The sequence below is a fragment of the Mauremys mutica genome, chromosome 2 (assembly GCF_020497125.1).
Source record: "Mauremys mutica isolate MM-2020 ecotype Southern chromosome 2, ASM2049712v1, whole genome shotgun sequence".
NCBI classification, from domain to species: Eukaryota; Metazoa; Chordata; order Testudines; family Geoemydidae; genus Mauremys; species Mauremys mutica.
Genome location: NC_059073.1, coordinates 119,017,121 through 119,032,373, shown reverse-complemented (window position 1 = coordinate 119,032,373; position 15,253 = coordinate 119,017,121). Strand labels below are relative to the sequence as shown.

The 15,253-nt window shown below is 48.6% G+C and overlaps 1 protein-coding gene across 1 annotated transcript in view; it reads left to right on the top strand.

The window, feature by feature from the left end:
• The window catches only part of RIOK1 (RIO kinase 1), a 28,642-nt gene extending 24,985 nt beyond the window's left edge, over positions 1–3,657 (top strand). Inside the window, exon 17 of the mRNA XM_045005616.1 lies at positions 636–3,657. Coding sequence (XP_044861551.1) covers positions 636–746 — 111 coding nt within the window. The 3' untranslated portion in view covers positions 747–3,657. The remainder of the gene's footprint in view (positions 1–635) is intronic.
• Positions 3,658–15,253: the final 11,596 nt, after the last annotated feature.

Here is a 15,253-nt window from a genome sequence, read left to right as displayed (position 1 = left end):
TTCCCTGTTCTCTTTTGTAGGAAGGGATGTTAGTTAATCACATTGTATTGGTCAGATCCCAGTTTGAATTATATTGTTTAGCTAAATTGCACCTGCGGTCTCAGTGAGATAAAGTAGCATTCACCCCCGGACTTAAACTGCTGCATAGTGTTGTGGTATCAAATCCCCTCCCTTCAACTCTGATGATGATCAAGTTGCTGTGTTCTGAGCTCGTTGCAGGCATTGGATTGGTCTCTCTTGACAGTCCATGAAAGTGTTCATTGCAGTAGTCCAGCCTGGACATTGGAAAGCCATGCATCAGATTTCTATTACAATTTGTGTTAATAGTGGAATTTACAAATTAAATAGTATGAGTTCTCATCCCCTTCGTAATCTGCTATGTTCAGCAGTTGCTCCCACCATAACTTCCTGGCTTCAAACTCCTTGCAATTTGGAAACTGGATTTTGTGGATCAGTCTCATCTCTAGAAATGTGGTGTTCATTTAATTTTCTAATACAGCATTTGAAAGCCTGGGCCAAAATTGCTTAACTTTCCCCCCTCTACCTTTTCTAATAGTAACATATCACGTGTTAAGAACCTGCTCACAATCACTCTGGATCGTTATTGCAAATGAAGTCTTATTCACTTTTTATAGGAAAGGAAAAAGATGATTAAAGAAGCCCAAAGAGAGAAGAGAAAAAACAAAATCCCAAAGCACGTGAAGAAGCGAAAAGAGAAGACAGCAAAAATGAAGAAAGGCAAATAACATGGCTTTGATCTTGGGGGCAGGGTTAGCTGTTGTTGACTATTGGTCTCCATCAGTTATTTTCGCTACAAAATATTCTATTTATGTAAATATAGATTTCACCATGATGGTGGATTAACAATCTTGTGATTGACTGGATGCAGCATATATCATGGATTTTTCGATGGAGAAGATTGACTTGTGTAAAAATGTGCAAAGCCTTTAGCCCTCAATGTGGGTGGCTGTTCTCCTGCTTCTCGGACTGCCAAGAAGAAGGAACTTTTTATGATTATAGCCCAACACAGAAAAAAAAAAAAGCAACACATACTTGTTTCTCTCTTTAAAAAACAAAGGAAAACCCCAATAACCGCATGGAAGTCTAGTTATACTTTATCATGGGCATTAATACCATGGTCAGTGTTTTCACATGGAGGGGAAATGCGGGTGCACAAATCCTTATCTAAGCGCACATATAAGCACCTGCTCTCACGGAACATCAGTGGCAAAACTGCCATCGGCTACAGTGGAAGTAGGACTGAACCATGAGTGATTATTTTTTCAGAGATGCTAACTTTCCTAAATTGACTACAATTCCCACTGGAGTCAATGGGAGCGGTGAGTGATCAGCACCTCTGAAAATCAGGCTGCTTATTTAGGTGCCTAAATATGGGTTTAGGTGCCTGACTTTAGGTACCCAAGTTTTGAAAATGTTGGTGTAGCTGTTTAAATGCTTCACCTTAAAACTCTTCCCCCATCTAAGATGTTTCTCATATGGTTGATGTCAATCGGCTGCAAGCTGCTGAGAGGTGGTAATTGTTGTTAAACTTCTAATAATTCTTCTGTGTTCTGTTCCATACCTGTTGTTTCTGTGTATCAATGCTCATTGGGTGTTTCAGTGGTCAAATTTAGCATGCAGATGTTTCCATTTTAAATGAGAACATCTGTACTGAGGTCATCACATAAGACTGCAGCTTCAAATCAATATGGCTTTGGATCTGCTTATGCAAGCAGAACGTCATTCTATTTGTTGTCTGGAATATATTTCAAAATACAAGCATAATGTTTTGTTACTGGCATACTTCTGAAAATGGATTTTATTCAGATTCTAGCAAACAGTACAAATCTAAAAAGCTTCAATATGATGCTTATTTAATTATAAGCTGCTTTTGTTCTCAATGGCTAAAGGAATAGCACATATATAAGTCATTGGTTGTAATAAGGGTGCTGTGTCATGTTTTTAATCAGGACATAATGCTAACAGTTCAAATGAACAAGCAGCCATATTTCATTTCACTACGTATGAATAAGATCATGATCATCACATTGGTTTGACATTTGATCAGGACTTAAAACTGGTATTTTTTCCACCCAGAGCGTGATCTGCAAGGTGCTAAGTGCCCTCCACTCCTACTCCCATTAGAAAATTTAGGCCCTTGCTTCTCTGAGTCAGTGACACTAGTGATTTTGGGTATTAACTTGAGACACTGTAAAGGAACCTGGTTTTTAGAAATTGCTGAGCACCTGTCCTCTGAAAATCAGACCCCTCTAAGGCACCTCACATGGGACATTCAAAATCACTAGTCACTTCTGAAAAGGTAGGCCAAAATGCTGAGTAGTATGCAAGAGGATTACACATGCAGAATATGAATATCCACAGTTACACTGGCTAGGATAAAAATTAAGGGATGATTTACCCCCATGCTTCAGGACATAAGCCAACCACTGGACTTAAGAAACTTTCTCCTGTGGGCATGTTGTTGTACATTAGTTGGTTTTTTAAATACCTTCCTCTACTTGCAGGCATCCAACACTCTCCACTGTTGGAGAGAAGTGGATGTTGGATTTACATGGCCTGATGCGCTATGGCAATTGCTCTGATACTGCAATTCTGAACAACATATTTGTATTCTTTGGTCAGGCCTTGCAAAATTCAGCTCATGTATAAAGGCAGTACTGGGCCGGGTATTGGCATGCTGCTTCTCTCACATGTTAGATGTACGCTCTGTTTATGTAACTATTGTGCAGAAGCTTTGGGAGGTGGAGATGTGCAGATGCGTTCTCCATGGTGAAGCCAGTAAATCCAGTTTTGCACATAAGGAGATGTCGACAGGGAGGTTTTTTGCTGCGCTGAAATATTTTGATGAAAGAATGCAAAACTAGCTCTGACAGGCCTCTGTTGTACTTGCATCAGTCACTCATTCAAGAGTTACACCTAGGATACTGCAAGATACCGTCTCTGAGACGCAAAAGCCCGCACTTTCCAAGACCCCTTGGCCTGCCGTGTAGTTTTTCAGCCACAATCAACTGAATTCATTCACATGCATGAGTAAAGGGTAGATGTGGACCTTTAACAATCTGATTTGTAGGTACATTGGCAGTAGAATGAAATTCAGTCATTTGTACCTGCAAAATTGATTGTGGATGCAAAATTGTGGATGTGAAATATGGTGCAGAGTGCAGCTGACTTCCCCTTCCCTGCCCATTCCTGATCAGCAGAGCATGAACCTTACAGGGCAGCTGCAGAGAGGATTTAATAGTAACAGAAAAAAGGGAAGCATTCTTGGGAGTCCACATGCCTATCTTCCACCCCCACCCCTTGTCTCACTCCCCTCTGCTCAGAAATGGGAAGGAAGGAATGAAGACTCAGGCCCTTAGTTGCTTCGATGTAATAGTGATGGGGGCTCAAAGTACTTTGTTTTATTTTTAAAATGTATATGGAACTATTTATCAGGGGATCAATTTTCTTTTAATCAATTACAAAAAAAAAATAAATCTAAGGATCCATGTACTGTTAACTTCTTGGGGTGTTTTGCTGTGTTAAAATTAATAAATGTATATTTTTTTCTGAAAGCACACAACTCCTATTTTAATATCCATAGTCTTACCTTTCTAATGTGATGGATGTGCCCTCTCTCCCCACCGCGGCAGCCCCCGAGCTCGGGCTCTTCCCCCGCCACAGCAGCCACAGAGCTGAGGCTGGGAAGGAGGACGGGGGGTGGGGGTGTCTCCCCCACTGCAGCAGCCACAGAGCTGAGGCTGGGAAGGAGGATGGGGGGCGGGGGGTCTCTCCCCCGCTGCAGCAGCCACAGAGCTGAGGCTGGGAAGGAGGGCCATGTCTCTGCCCGGCAGCCGCAGCCCTGGAGCTGGAGAAAGTCACCTCTTTCTCTGGCCGCCGCAGCCTTGCACATCCCAGATTCCCCCCCACCCCCTCTTCTCACCCCACTGACCCCTCCCACCTCCCCATATTCCCCCCAAGGCCACCATCTCACTTTACATGTGCATCTTCTTCAGGCACCTAATTAGTGGAGCCATGCCTGCGCAGCTCCACTGATTAGGTGGATGGCTCTTTATTTTCTCAAGTGCAGCTGCCCTGGTGTGCACCTTGGAGGGAACTATCCACAGATCACCTGAATGGAGCTCACGGAACACTGGTGGTCCACGGACCACAGTTTGAGAACCTCTGTTTTAAAGCATCATTAGATGAAAAGAAAGAGCTTTGGCCTAGTGTCTGTGTAATGTCCTGTTCCCCATTTTATTTACCTTTATTTGAGATCATTTTACTTCCTCTAGAGGGAAGTGCAAGTTCTTTTTCAGTACATGCTGGAAAGCAAGACAACTCTCTTGTGGGGCTTTTGGGGGTATTTATTTTTTTTTTTAAATAGTGGAGGGACTTCTTAGTTGCATTCATTTGTGAAAATATTGAGCTTGATCTTGTAGCCTTTATGAAAGTCAAACACATTATATTCCAGAGGTCTTTGATGTGAATGAGGACTGCAGGTTCAGACCCATTGTTAAGAATAAGCTTGTTTTGATCTGGATTTCATCTAGGCCAAAACTCTGGGTGTTCAAATCTGGTACAGCTGGTTTGGCCAATTATTCAGGTGTGGGTCATTTGCAAAATGTGGAGTTGAGTCCAGGTTTGGATTTCAACACCCCAACATTTGGGGTTTCAGTGTGTTTCAGCCCATCTGTGTTAATATATTAAAAATGCTAATAAGGTTTGTACTTCCTCATTAAAAAAACTTGGTAAATTATGGTGTGACATAAATACACACTCTTAGTACAGACCCAAAGAGAACTGATCTTTTCATGTATACAAAGACCGCCCCCAAGAGAATGTCCATCTGAAAAATGTATAGTTCTTCAAGTGACTGCTCATGTGTATTCCCCAATAGGTGTGTGTGCTCAGCACGAGCACCGGAGCTGGAAGTTTTTCCCTTAGCAGTACCAGTAGGGGAGTGCCCTAGCGACCCCTGGAGTGGCGCCTCCATGGCGTGGTATAAGGGGTGCTGCGCGCTCCCCGGACCCTCAGTTCCTTCTTGCCGCCAGTGAAGGTGCTTCGGAACTGCTCTGCTCCAGCTTGCTGTAGCTCATCCCCAAAACTGCTTGTTCGTTCAGTGTATGGTACCTGTAGTTAGTTGTTTAGTTTAGCTAGAGTGCCTGGGCCGGGGCATGCCCCATGCCGCAGGTTTTAAGCCATGCGACACTTGTAGGTGACCTATGCCAGTGAGTGATCCCCATGCAGACTGTTTATGCTGTTTGGGGGGAACCCATCTCAGCGATCACTACAAGATTTGCAAGTCATTTAAGCCTTGGACCAAGCGAGAAAGGAACATTAGGCTCCGGGCTATTCTGATGGAGTCAGCAGTGACCCTGGCTCCAGCACGGCGCTCCAAGTCGGCACTGGGCACCGTGGTGTCAGTGCGCGATGACCCTTCGGCGCCATCGACTAGTCGGCACTGCTCCCTGTCCACAGGGCATGCCAAGAAGGCTAGGAAGAGGACTTCTTCGCTGTGGCACCAGAGTAAACCCAGGACGGAGGCTAGACCCATGTTGGGAAGTCCTCAATCCCCACCGGCCTCTAGGCCTCCGACTCAAGCAGAGTAGTCTGGCCCATTCAGAGCAGGCTCCCCCAGATGTCCCGATGCCCTTCACACCGGAGGCCCTGCAGGTGGCCCGGGATGTTATGTCCATGCCGGGACCAGGAGCATCACTGATGTCGGCCCTGCGCTCCAGAGGCAAGCCTCTGCTGGGATCTCCGCAGTCGCCCCTGGCTCAGTACCGGTCTCAGTTGAGGGGACATCGGGGACACCTATTGTGAAATACATGTTTCCAAAGCCATTCAGCACCCAGCAACCATTCAGGGCAAAGTCCACATGGATCACCCTCGACACCCTCCAGGTTGTCTGGTTGGGTTCCGTCTGACCGAGACTCTCAGCACCGCTCCGCCTCTAGGAGCGAACACCAACAGGACTGAGGCAGCTGATGCAAAAGGTGCCTGTCTCGGAGGGGCTATCGCAGCTGGTCACTACACGAACGTTAACATCATTCCCATTTGTCATCCCGCTCCCGGACCCTGCCACGGCATCACCTCAGCAGTCCCGAGCATCAATTGCCAGTGTCTCGCCATCGGGGGTCTGATCGCGGATGGTACCAGTCCTCTGCGTCGGGATCGGGGTCCCGTGGTTGGCATCGCTCCCAACGATACTGCTCCTCCCTATCCAGGAACAGCATCAGGTCGTATATCAAACTGGCCTCCCTTCGTAATCGTCCACCGATGGACCAGGCCAGCCAGGCCGAACAACGGCTCTGCCGGTGCCACAGTGGTGCAGTGGCACTGGGCCCCATGGCTGGCCCAATGGTACCAGTGGGCACTGTGGCCCCTGACTCAGCCCCCGATGGGGGCTTGCTCAGTGGCTGGAGCCTCAGAAGGACCATCAGTCTCCCTCTCCAGACCTCCGAGGAAGGAGTCGGTGGGACGTACCTCCTTGGCATCGTGCCTTTAGACCGACCAGGTGGTGGACCCTCCAGTGCCAGTGGACACACAAAGTATCAGATGAGGCGATTATGGCCCCTCCTCCCTCCCCCCTGCAGGAGGACTTTAGGGCCCACCAAGAACTCTTAAAAAGGGTGGCATCAAGCCTCCACCTCCAGGCAGGGGAGATGGAGGAGCCCTTGGACTCCCTGTTTAATGTACTATCCTCCTCGACACTGGGCAGGGTGGCCTTGCCTCTCCACAAAGGAGTGGCGAAAATTTCAAATGCCCTGTGGCAAACCTCAGCCTCATTGGCCCCCATCTCTAAGACAGCAGAATGCAAGTATTTTGTACCTGCCAAGGGGCATGAATACTTATACACCCACCTTGCTCCTAACTCCCTGGTGGTCGAGTTGGTCAACCATGGGGAATGGTAGGGCCAACCAGCCCCTACCCCAAAAAAATAAAGATTCAAGGAGGCTGGACTCATTTGGAAGAAAAAATTATTCATCCTCAAGCTTTCACTTATGGGTGGCAAACCTGGGATCTCCTGAGTTCAATCTGTGGGACTCCCTGACCAAGTTCGAGGACTCCCTCCAGGAGCACGACAGGAAGGAGTTCAAAGCGCTGGCAGAGGAGGGCACAGTGGCTGCCAGGGCAACCCTGCAGGCAGCTTCGGATGCAGCAGACACAACCGCGCAGTCCATGGCTTCTGCGGTGTCCATGAGAAGGGCGTTTGGCTCCTGCTCTCTGGGCTGTCCAGCGAGGCGCAGACCTCCCTGCAGGACTTTTTGTTTGATGGTAAAGCTCTGTTTGCGGAACAAATTGATACAAAACTGCATGGCCTGAAAGATTCCCGTACAATGCTCCAGACTCCGAGTCTCTGTGTTCCGGCTCCAGCTAAACCTAAGTTTAAGGCGCAGCAGACTCCCGCTCAGGCCACTCATTCAAAATACGAGACCGCTTATAAAAAGTCGCGGGACTATAAGAGGTTCCCACAGAGGCAGTCTCGGCCTGCCCCCCAGCCTGGGTCCTCCAAGAGCAAGCAAGTGGGGAAAAGGCGGTTTTGACAGGACACCCAGGGGCGCCCTGCCAGTTCTCCTCAGGGATCCACCGTCAATAAGCTTCCCTTCTCCAATCGGTTGTGTGCTTTCCTCCCGGAGTGGTCGCGGCTGACCTCGGACTAATGGGTCCTCAACACCATCTCCTGGGGCTACACCCTCCAATTTACTTCCACCCCGCCCAACCACCCCCGGCGCCCATCCCTCCTGGGGGACCCCTTGCACGAGGGTCTGCTCGAGCAGGAGGTGGGGCGGCTCCTGGGACTAGGAGTGGTGGAAGTGGTACCAGGGGAGTTCAAAAGCAAGGGGTACTACTACTGCTATTTCCTTATCCCAAAGGAGGGCTCAGGCTCATCTTGGACCTGCAAGGCCCAAACCAGTGCATGGTGAAGCTCAAGTTCCGCATGGAATCCCTGGCCTCCATCATCTCCTCCCTGGATACTGGGGGCTGGTACGCTGCCCTCGGTCTGCAGGATGCGTACTTCCACATTCATATATTTGAGGGGCACAGATGCTTCCTCCGTGTCATGATGGGGCAGGAACACTACCAATTTATGGTCCTCCTGTTTGGCCTGTCCACTGCCCCCAGGGTATTAATGAAATGTATGTCAGTGGTAGTGGCCTACCTCAGGCGCCGGGGTGGGGGTGTCCAGATCTTCCCCTATCTGAACAAATGATTGGTCAAGGGCAGCTCCCAGTTGCAGGTGTGGGATCACGTGGCGCTCCTCCTGTCCACATGCTCCACTTTGGTCCTGTTGGTAAACAACACCAAGTCCACGTTAGTCCTGGTACAATGTATAGAGTTTATCAGGGCGATCTGGACGCCTCGTCGGCCAGAGCCTCCCTCCCACCAGACAGGTTCAAGACCCTGAAGGGGCTCATCGACACGGTCACAAGGTTTCCAGTGACAACAGCCAGAGCATGTCTCCAACTCTTGGGTCACATGTTGGCGTGCACGTATGTGGTCCATCATGCGAGACTTGAGATGAGGCCCCTCCAGCTCTGGTTGGCCTCGGAGTTCTCCCAGGCCAGACAGGATGGACAAAGTCCTCACGGTGCCCGAACCAGTGATCACCTTCCTGTGGTGGTGGTCCTCCCTGAGAAACATGCTCCAAGGGGTCCCATTCAGGGACAGGGCCACATCGCCGGAACTGGTATCCGACGCGTCGGACCTGGGATGGGGGGCCCATGTGGGGAATGTTCAGACCCTCCAAGGTCTGTGGTCGGCTCAGGATCTGACCCTCCACATAAAGGTCAAGGAGCTCAGGGCAGTACAGCTGGCATGCATGGCCTTCTGCTCGCACCTTGAGGTCAGGGTGGTCAGGGTCCTCACGGACAACATGGCCTCAATGTTCTACATCAATAGGCAAGGCGGGGCCCGATCCTCTGTCCTCTGCCGCGAAGCCCTCAGGCTGTGGGACTGTTGTATAGCCCATGACATCTGCCCACAGGCCTTCCATCTGCTGGGCGCCTGGAACGCACGGGCGGATCGCTTGAGCAAAGACTTCTCCTCTCAGTATGAGTGGTCTCTCCACCAAGAGGTGGTGCACAGACTTTTCCAAGCGTGGGGAACTCCCCAGATGAACCTGTTCACGACTCAGCAAACTGTCGCTGTCCCCGGTTCTGCTCCGGGGGGGCTCTGTTTAATGCCGCCTTCCTGTCCTGGTCAGGCCAGTTTCTCTATGCCTTTCCCCTGTTCCCACTGATTGGCAAGGTCCTGGAAAAGCTAAAGACAGACAAGGCCCAGGTCCTTCTGATTGCCCCGGTATGGCCCAGGCAACATTGTTACGGGACTCTCACGGGCCTGGCGGTCGCCCCACCATGGCCGTTATCATCCCGCCCGGACCTGCTCTCCCAGGACCAGGGCCGCCTCTTCCACCCCAACCTAGCAGCACTCCACCTCACGGCGTGGCTGCTCAATGGTTAGGTAGGGAGGAAAGGATTTGCTCAGAAGGGATTCAGTGCGTCCTCTTAGAAAGCAGGTGGCCCTCCACATGCCGAGCCTACTTGGCAAAGTGGTCTCAGTTTTCCAGATGGGTGGACGAGCGGGGTGTTTCCCTGGTGGCCGCCCCGATCTAGCTGATTCTGGACTACCTCCTTCACTTTAGAGCCCAGGGCCTGGTGCCCTCGTCAGTCAAGGTGCACCTGGCGGCCATATCTGCCTTCTATCCGCTGGTGCAGGGCCACACGGTATTCTCCCATGCTATGACTGGCTGATTCCTTAAGGGGTTGGATTGCCTCTTCCCATATGTAGGCCCCCTGTCCCGCTGTGGGACCTAAACCTGGTGTTGGCCCGTCTCATGGGGCCCCTGTTTGAGCTGCTAGCCATGTCGCACCTCTTGTGGAAGGTAGCCTTCCTAGTTGCAATCACGTCGGCTAGGCGGGTCTCGGAACTCAGGGCCCTGACCTCCGAACCCCCATACATCGTCTTTCATGAAGATAAGGTCCACCTCTGCCCACACCCTTCGTTCCTCCCAGAGGTGGTTTTCGCCTGTCACATGGGTCAGGACATTTTTCTGCTGGTCCTCTGCCCCAAACCCCATACGTCCAGTGAGGAGCACTGCCTCCACACGCTGGATGTGAGACAGGCTCTGGCTTTTTACCTGGAGCAGACTAAGCCATTCAGAAAGTCCTCGCAGCTGTTCATCGCCTCGGCTGAGCGCATGAAAGGTCGGCCGATCTCTACTCAGCGGCTCTCCAACTTTGTGCATCCATACCTATTATGACCTGGTGGGAATCCCTCCGCCATCAATTGTGAAGGCGCACTTGACTAGGGCGCAGGCCTCGGCTGCCTTTTTGGCCCATGTCCCCATGCAGGACATTTGTACGGCTTCCACGTGGACTTCAGTTCACACGTTCACCTCGCATTATGCGATCGTCTCCCAGACCAGGGAAGACACCGGGTTCATCAGGGCTGTGCTCCATCCCAAGAGTTTGTGAATCCTTCCCACCTCCAACAGATATAGCTTGGAATCACCTACTGTGGAATACACATGAGCAATCACTTGAAGAAGAAAAGACAGTTACTTTTCCATAAGTTCTTCGAGATGTGTTGCTCATGTCTGTTCCACATCCTGCCCTCCTTCCCCTCTGTCGGAGTTGTCTGGCAAGAAGGAACTGAGGGTGGTGGGAGCACATAGCACCCCTTATACTGCACCATGGAGGCACCTCTCCAGGGTTTGCTAGGGCACTCCCCTATGGGTGCTGCTGGGGAAGAACTTCCGGCACCGGTGCACGTGGCGAGCACGCACATCTATTGTGGAATGGACATGAGCAACACATCTTGCAGAACACCAGTTACGGAAAAGGTAACTCTCTCTTCTTCATTCAAAAGAAGACAGTCCAAGGACTGGCCACATTCATGATGTACAAACTGTAGCTCTCTTTGCAATTAAGTAATAAGTGATCTCCATACCACATGCTTCAGCAAGTACATAGTACTGATGGTAATCACTAGCCATGGAGCAGCTACTATTTTTTTGTTGCTTATTTTGAGAGCATCAATTAACTGTTACAGGTGACACCTACCTCAAGCATTCAACTATCTGTTCTTTGCAGCACTTATTTTCTGCTCCTTAACAAAATATTTAATTTAAAAATGGAAAACAATATTTTTTTTAAAAAAGAAGTGTAGTTAAAACTCAAGTTGTATGCAATCCTTGGGGGTGGCTGCCTTAGATGAGACCTTCAAAAGCAACATCCTGTGCAGCATTATAGATCCCCTGCTGTGTTTGGTAAGAGTAAAGGTTTCTCCCAACCAAACGTTTCCCTCCCTAGTCCTACTGTTGCCTGGCGCACCAGGTGGCTGCTTGCTTCCTTCAACACGGGCGGTGGCTACACTTTTCGGGTGTGCCTACACTGCAGCTGGGAGTGTGCTTCCCAGCTAGGTAGATAGACAGATGTTCGCTTCGCTTGAGCTAGTGCACTAAAACTAGCAGTATTGTTGGGGTGCGGGTGGGGGAGTGTGTGTGTGAAAAAGAGACGCTTCATGGGAAGATTTCCCCCCCCCCCTCCATTGTCGGTGGCGGCTCAGGCTAGCCACCTGAAGACAAACCTGCCAAGACCCACGGGGTTCACACTCGGGCAGCTAGCCTGAGCCACCGCCAGCTACATTGCTATTTTTAGCAAGATATCTTGAGCAGAGCTAGTGTGTGTGTGTGTGTGTGTGTCTGTCTGTCTGAGGTGAGAAGCACGTTCCCAACTGCAGTGTAGAAATATCCTTAGTGGTTCTCTGTATGGGTTCCCATCTTGCAAATACTTATGCATGTAAGTAACTTTGAGTTTAATAAAGCTACTTGTGCATAAAGTTACTCCTTTGCAGATGTGTTAGTAGGCTCAGGACTGTAGACTGGGGGGAGGGAGAGCTCAGTGGTTTGAGCATTGGCCTGCTAAACCCAGGGTTGTGAGTTCAATCCTTGAGGAGGCCACTTAGGGATCCGGGGCAAAATCAGTGCTTGGTTCTGCTAGTGAATGCAGAGGGCTGGACTCAATGACCTTTCAGGGTCCCTTCCAGTTCCAAGATAAGTATATCTCCCTATATTAGATTGTCCGTGCTTTGGGAACTGGGGGGGGATACAACAAGCTTTGCAAATGTAAAGTGTATTTTATGATTCTATATAAAAAAGCATGACGCGGGCTTAGTTTCCCATAATTTTTAATACCAGAAACAACTTGCTCTGCCACAATGATGCTTATGGTTCTAGTGAAGGGGCAATTGCAAGGGATGGGAAAACTAGATGAAAGAGCCTGTAAAAAGCCTGAATGTTGTTGCTCTAGAATGTCCCATTCCCCCAGAGCCACAGTAACTTGTGTGTGGTACTTGTTTGTTTCAGTTACTTTTCCATCAATCTACACCTATGCAATGAGAACCTGCTTGCTCACCCCCCACCCCCATTTTCTGGTTCATCCTACCTATTTCTCCTTCTCATGGCCACATCCTTCAGAGTGGCTTGAGCGCCAATTATGTGGGAGGTGAAGTAAAGGGAAAGGAGGGAGGAGGCATACTTAATAATTCCAGAGTGGCTTCAGCTTGCTCGGGATGCCACTCCCTGTGTGGGCAATGGCTTGCTTCTGGTGCAGCAGCACTAGCACCACAGTGTGGAGTGAAACCATGGCACAGTGTGGGTATAGTATAAACAAACACTTGATCCTGTGAGGTGCTCAGCACTCTCAACGCCCAGTGTGGGTAATGGGAGTTGAGAGCAGGATGAGGCCCAAAGCATGGGTACAGGGGAGATACTGGTTGAGATCTTCAGAGCCAATTAGGGGATGTAACTGCACAGCTCTCAGTGAAATCCATTTCAGTGGGAGTTGTGTGGCTAAATCCCTAGTTCGCTATGAAAATCTCAGCCACAGTTACTAACGTAAACAGAAGAAAAAATTACATGGCTCCTTTAAAAACAATTTTTACTTGGATTTGGAGAAGGGGCCGTTCTGGAGAGGTAACTATGGGCGCTCTCTCTCTCTCTCTCTCTCTCTCTCCAGACTTCAATGGACGTTGCCTGACAATGAGATTAAAAAGGACTGTAGAAGATGAAAAATATCATATCTTTAACAGTCTTTTCTGTTATGATGTGCCTGTGATTGTCATTGCTATCCCCTATAGTGATCTCAGTGCTTAGTCACTAAATAGTAAAGTAAAGGGGGAACTTAACCATAACCTCCCCCAAAAGTAAAACAAACGCAGCCCTGCAATTGCAATATACACATTTTACAACCAATTGATTTTGCACTTAAAAAATCATTCAGAGAGGATTGAACTCAGCAGGCTGGTTTCACAGATATTAACATGGAGGTTTTCAAACTTTTTTAGAATGTGGACCACATCTTAATGGACAGATTGGCTCCTGGACCATCTTCCCTCCCACTGATGATCCAAGAACACCCTGTGGTAATGACAGCAGTTACACACAAGGAAAAATAGATAGTAATGATATAATAATGAGAGTAATGTATTTCCAGTACCATTTAGCAGCTAGAAAGGAGGAGAAGCCAGTGCTATGTGACCAGTAGTTCTTTGTGTGGGACCACTCTTTTACCACAGCTGTTTTAAAATACCCTACAGCCATCTACATGTTGCACTGTTTACCACTGAAAGTACATTGTGCTTGGCAGAGATTAGCTACAGCTAAAGGGCTTTTTGCTCTGATCCTCACTTGTTTTGAAAAATATTAATGAGTACATTTTGTGGAGAGCTTAGGGAGCACAGAGTACCGCTGTGGAACAATGGATATGGGGTGGGGCTCTTTGGGCTGACTGAGTGACCTGAGGTATTCCAAATTCAGAGACTGAAAGGTAGTGAAACAGGCTATGCAGCTGCTGGGTGACTTAAAGTGCTTCATATTTGAATCAAATCTTGAAGAAAACAGGAGAAAGTTCTGTGCAGGGGTGAGAACTTCCTTAGGTTCTGTACTTTGGTTGCGGGTGGGGGAGTATGTGTGAAAAAGAGAGACACCTCATGGGATGATCCCCCTACATAGGGAGATCCATTAGTGGCACAGAGCAGCTGTAGTTGTTCCTGTACTCTGGTGCCTTGCTTTGGTCAGCAGTGGGCGCTTAGCTCAAGTGTATCTAGGACCATAGGTAGATGGTGCAAGTTAGAGCAGCCTTTTGGACTTAAATCTTAAATTGTGTAGCCCTCAAGTTATTGCATCAGGTTAACGTTGGCAAAACAATGACCGCTGTAAAAGATGCTGATTGTACCACGTGCGCTTTAGGCGCTTCCAAGCTGCAGTCAGAAGCAGCATATTGCATCATAAAATAAATGTTGAAACGGGGCGCTGGAACAATTTGTATAGTGGGGGTGCTGAGAACCATTGAACCAAACTGTAAACCCTGTATATGATGGAGGACACAATCAGGGACCATTGTCCTTTGGTGCTGTATTAACCAGTATTAAAAAGCCAGTCCCTCCTCCAAAGAACTTACAATCTTGGTCAGGGACAAGAGACAACCCCTGGCTGGAACAAACAAATGGATGGGAGTGGGGAAGAGGGAAGACAAGGTGACAGCCATACTAGCATATTTTTGCACAGACTAGCTCTATGCCCAGTTTAATTCTAGCCATTATCCATTGGCAGCGTTTGGTAGGCATGATGGCAGAAGTGAGCTTTGAGGAGGAGTTTGGAGGAGGAGAAGGTAGCGAGCAACTTTATGGCTCTGTTCAGGGATTTTGTGTCCGTGCATTAAGGACAGCAAGGGGAAAAGTGCAAAGGTGGTTGGAGGAAGGAGATTAACATCAGTAAAGGCTGCGCTCCCCTTGATGTTCCAGTTCAGAGATTCTTTCATGATCCCCTCATCAGTGGGATTGCATGGGTGTAACTGTAATTGAAGTCAGCAATTGCCTATTTTGCAAACACTGCCTGATGCAGTAACTTGGTGGCCACACATTTTAAGATTTAAGATGTACATGTATTACACAGCTGTCAGTGACAACATACATTGTTTGACATATAATCATGGCTACCTAAGCAGTTCTGTGTAGCTAAAGTCAGGTTGCCTGGGTATAACTAAGAGTGGAACTTGGTCTGTAGCGTTAGTAAGAGTTATCCAGTATTATATGGGACTTCATCAGGTGCAAGGGTGTAACTGAGAACAGACTCTGCTCTGGAGTGTATCCAGTCATAATGCTACTTTCCCATATTGGCCACACCCTGCAACAATTAAATACTCCTTTAAACCCACCCTTGAACAATTAATCACTAAAGCCATGC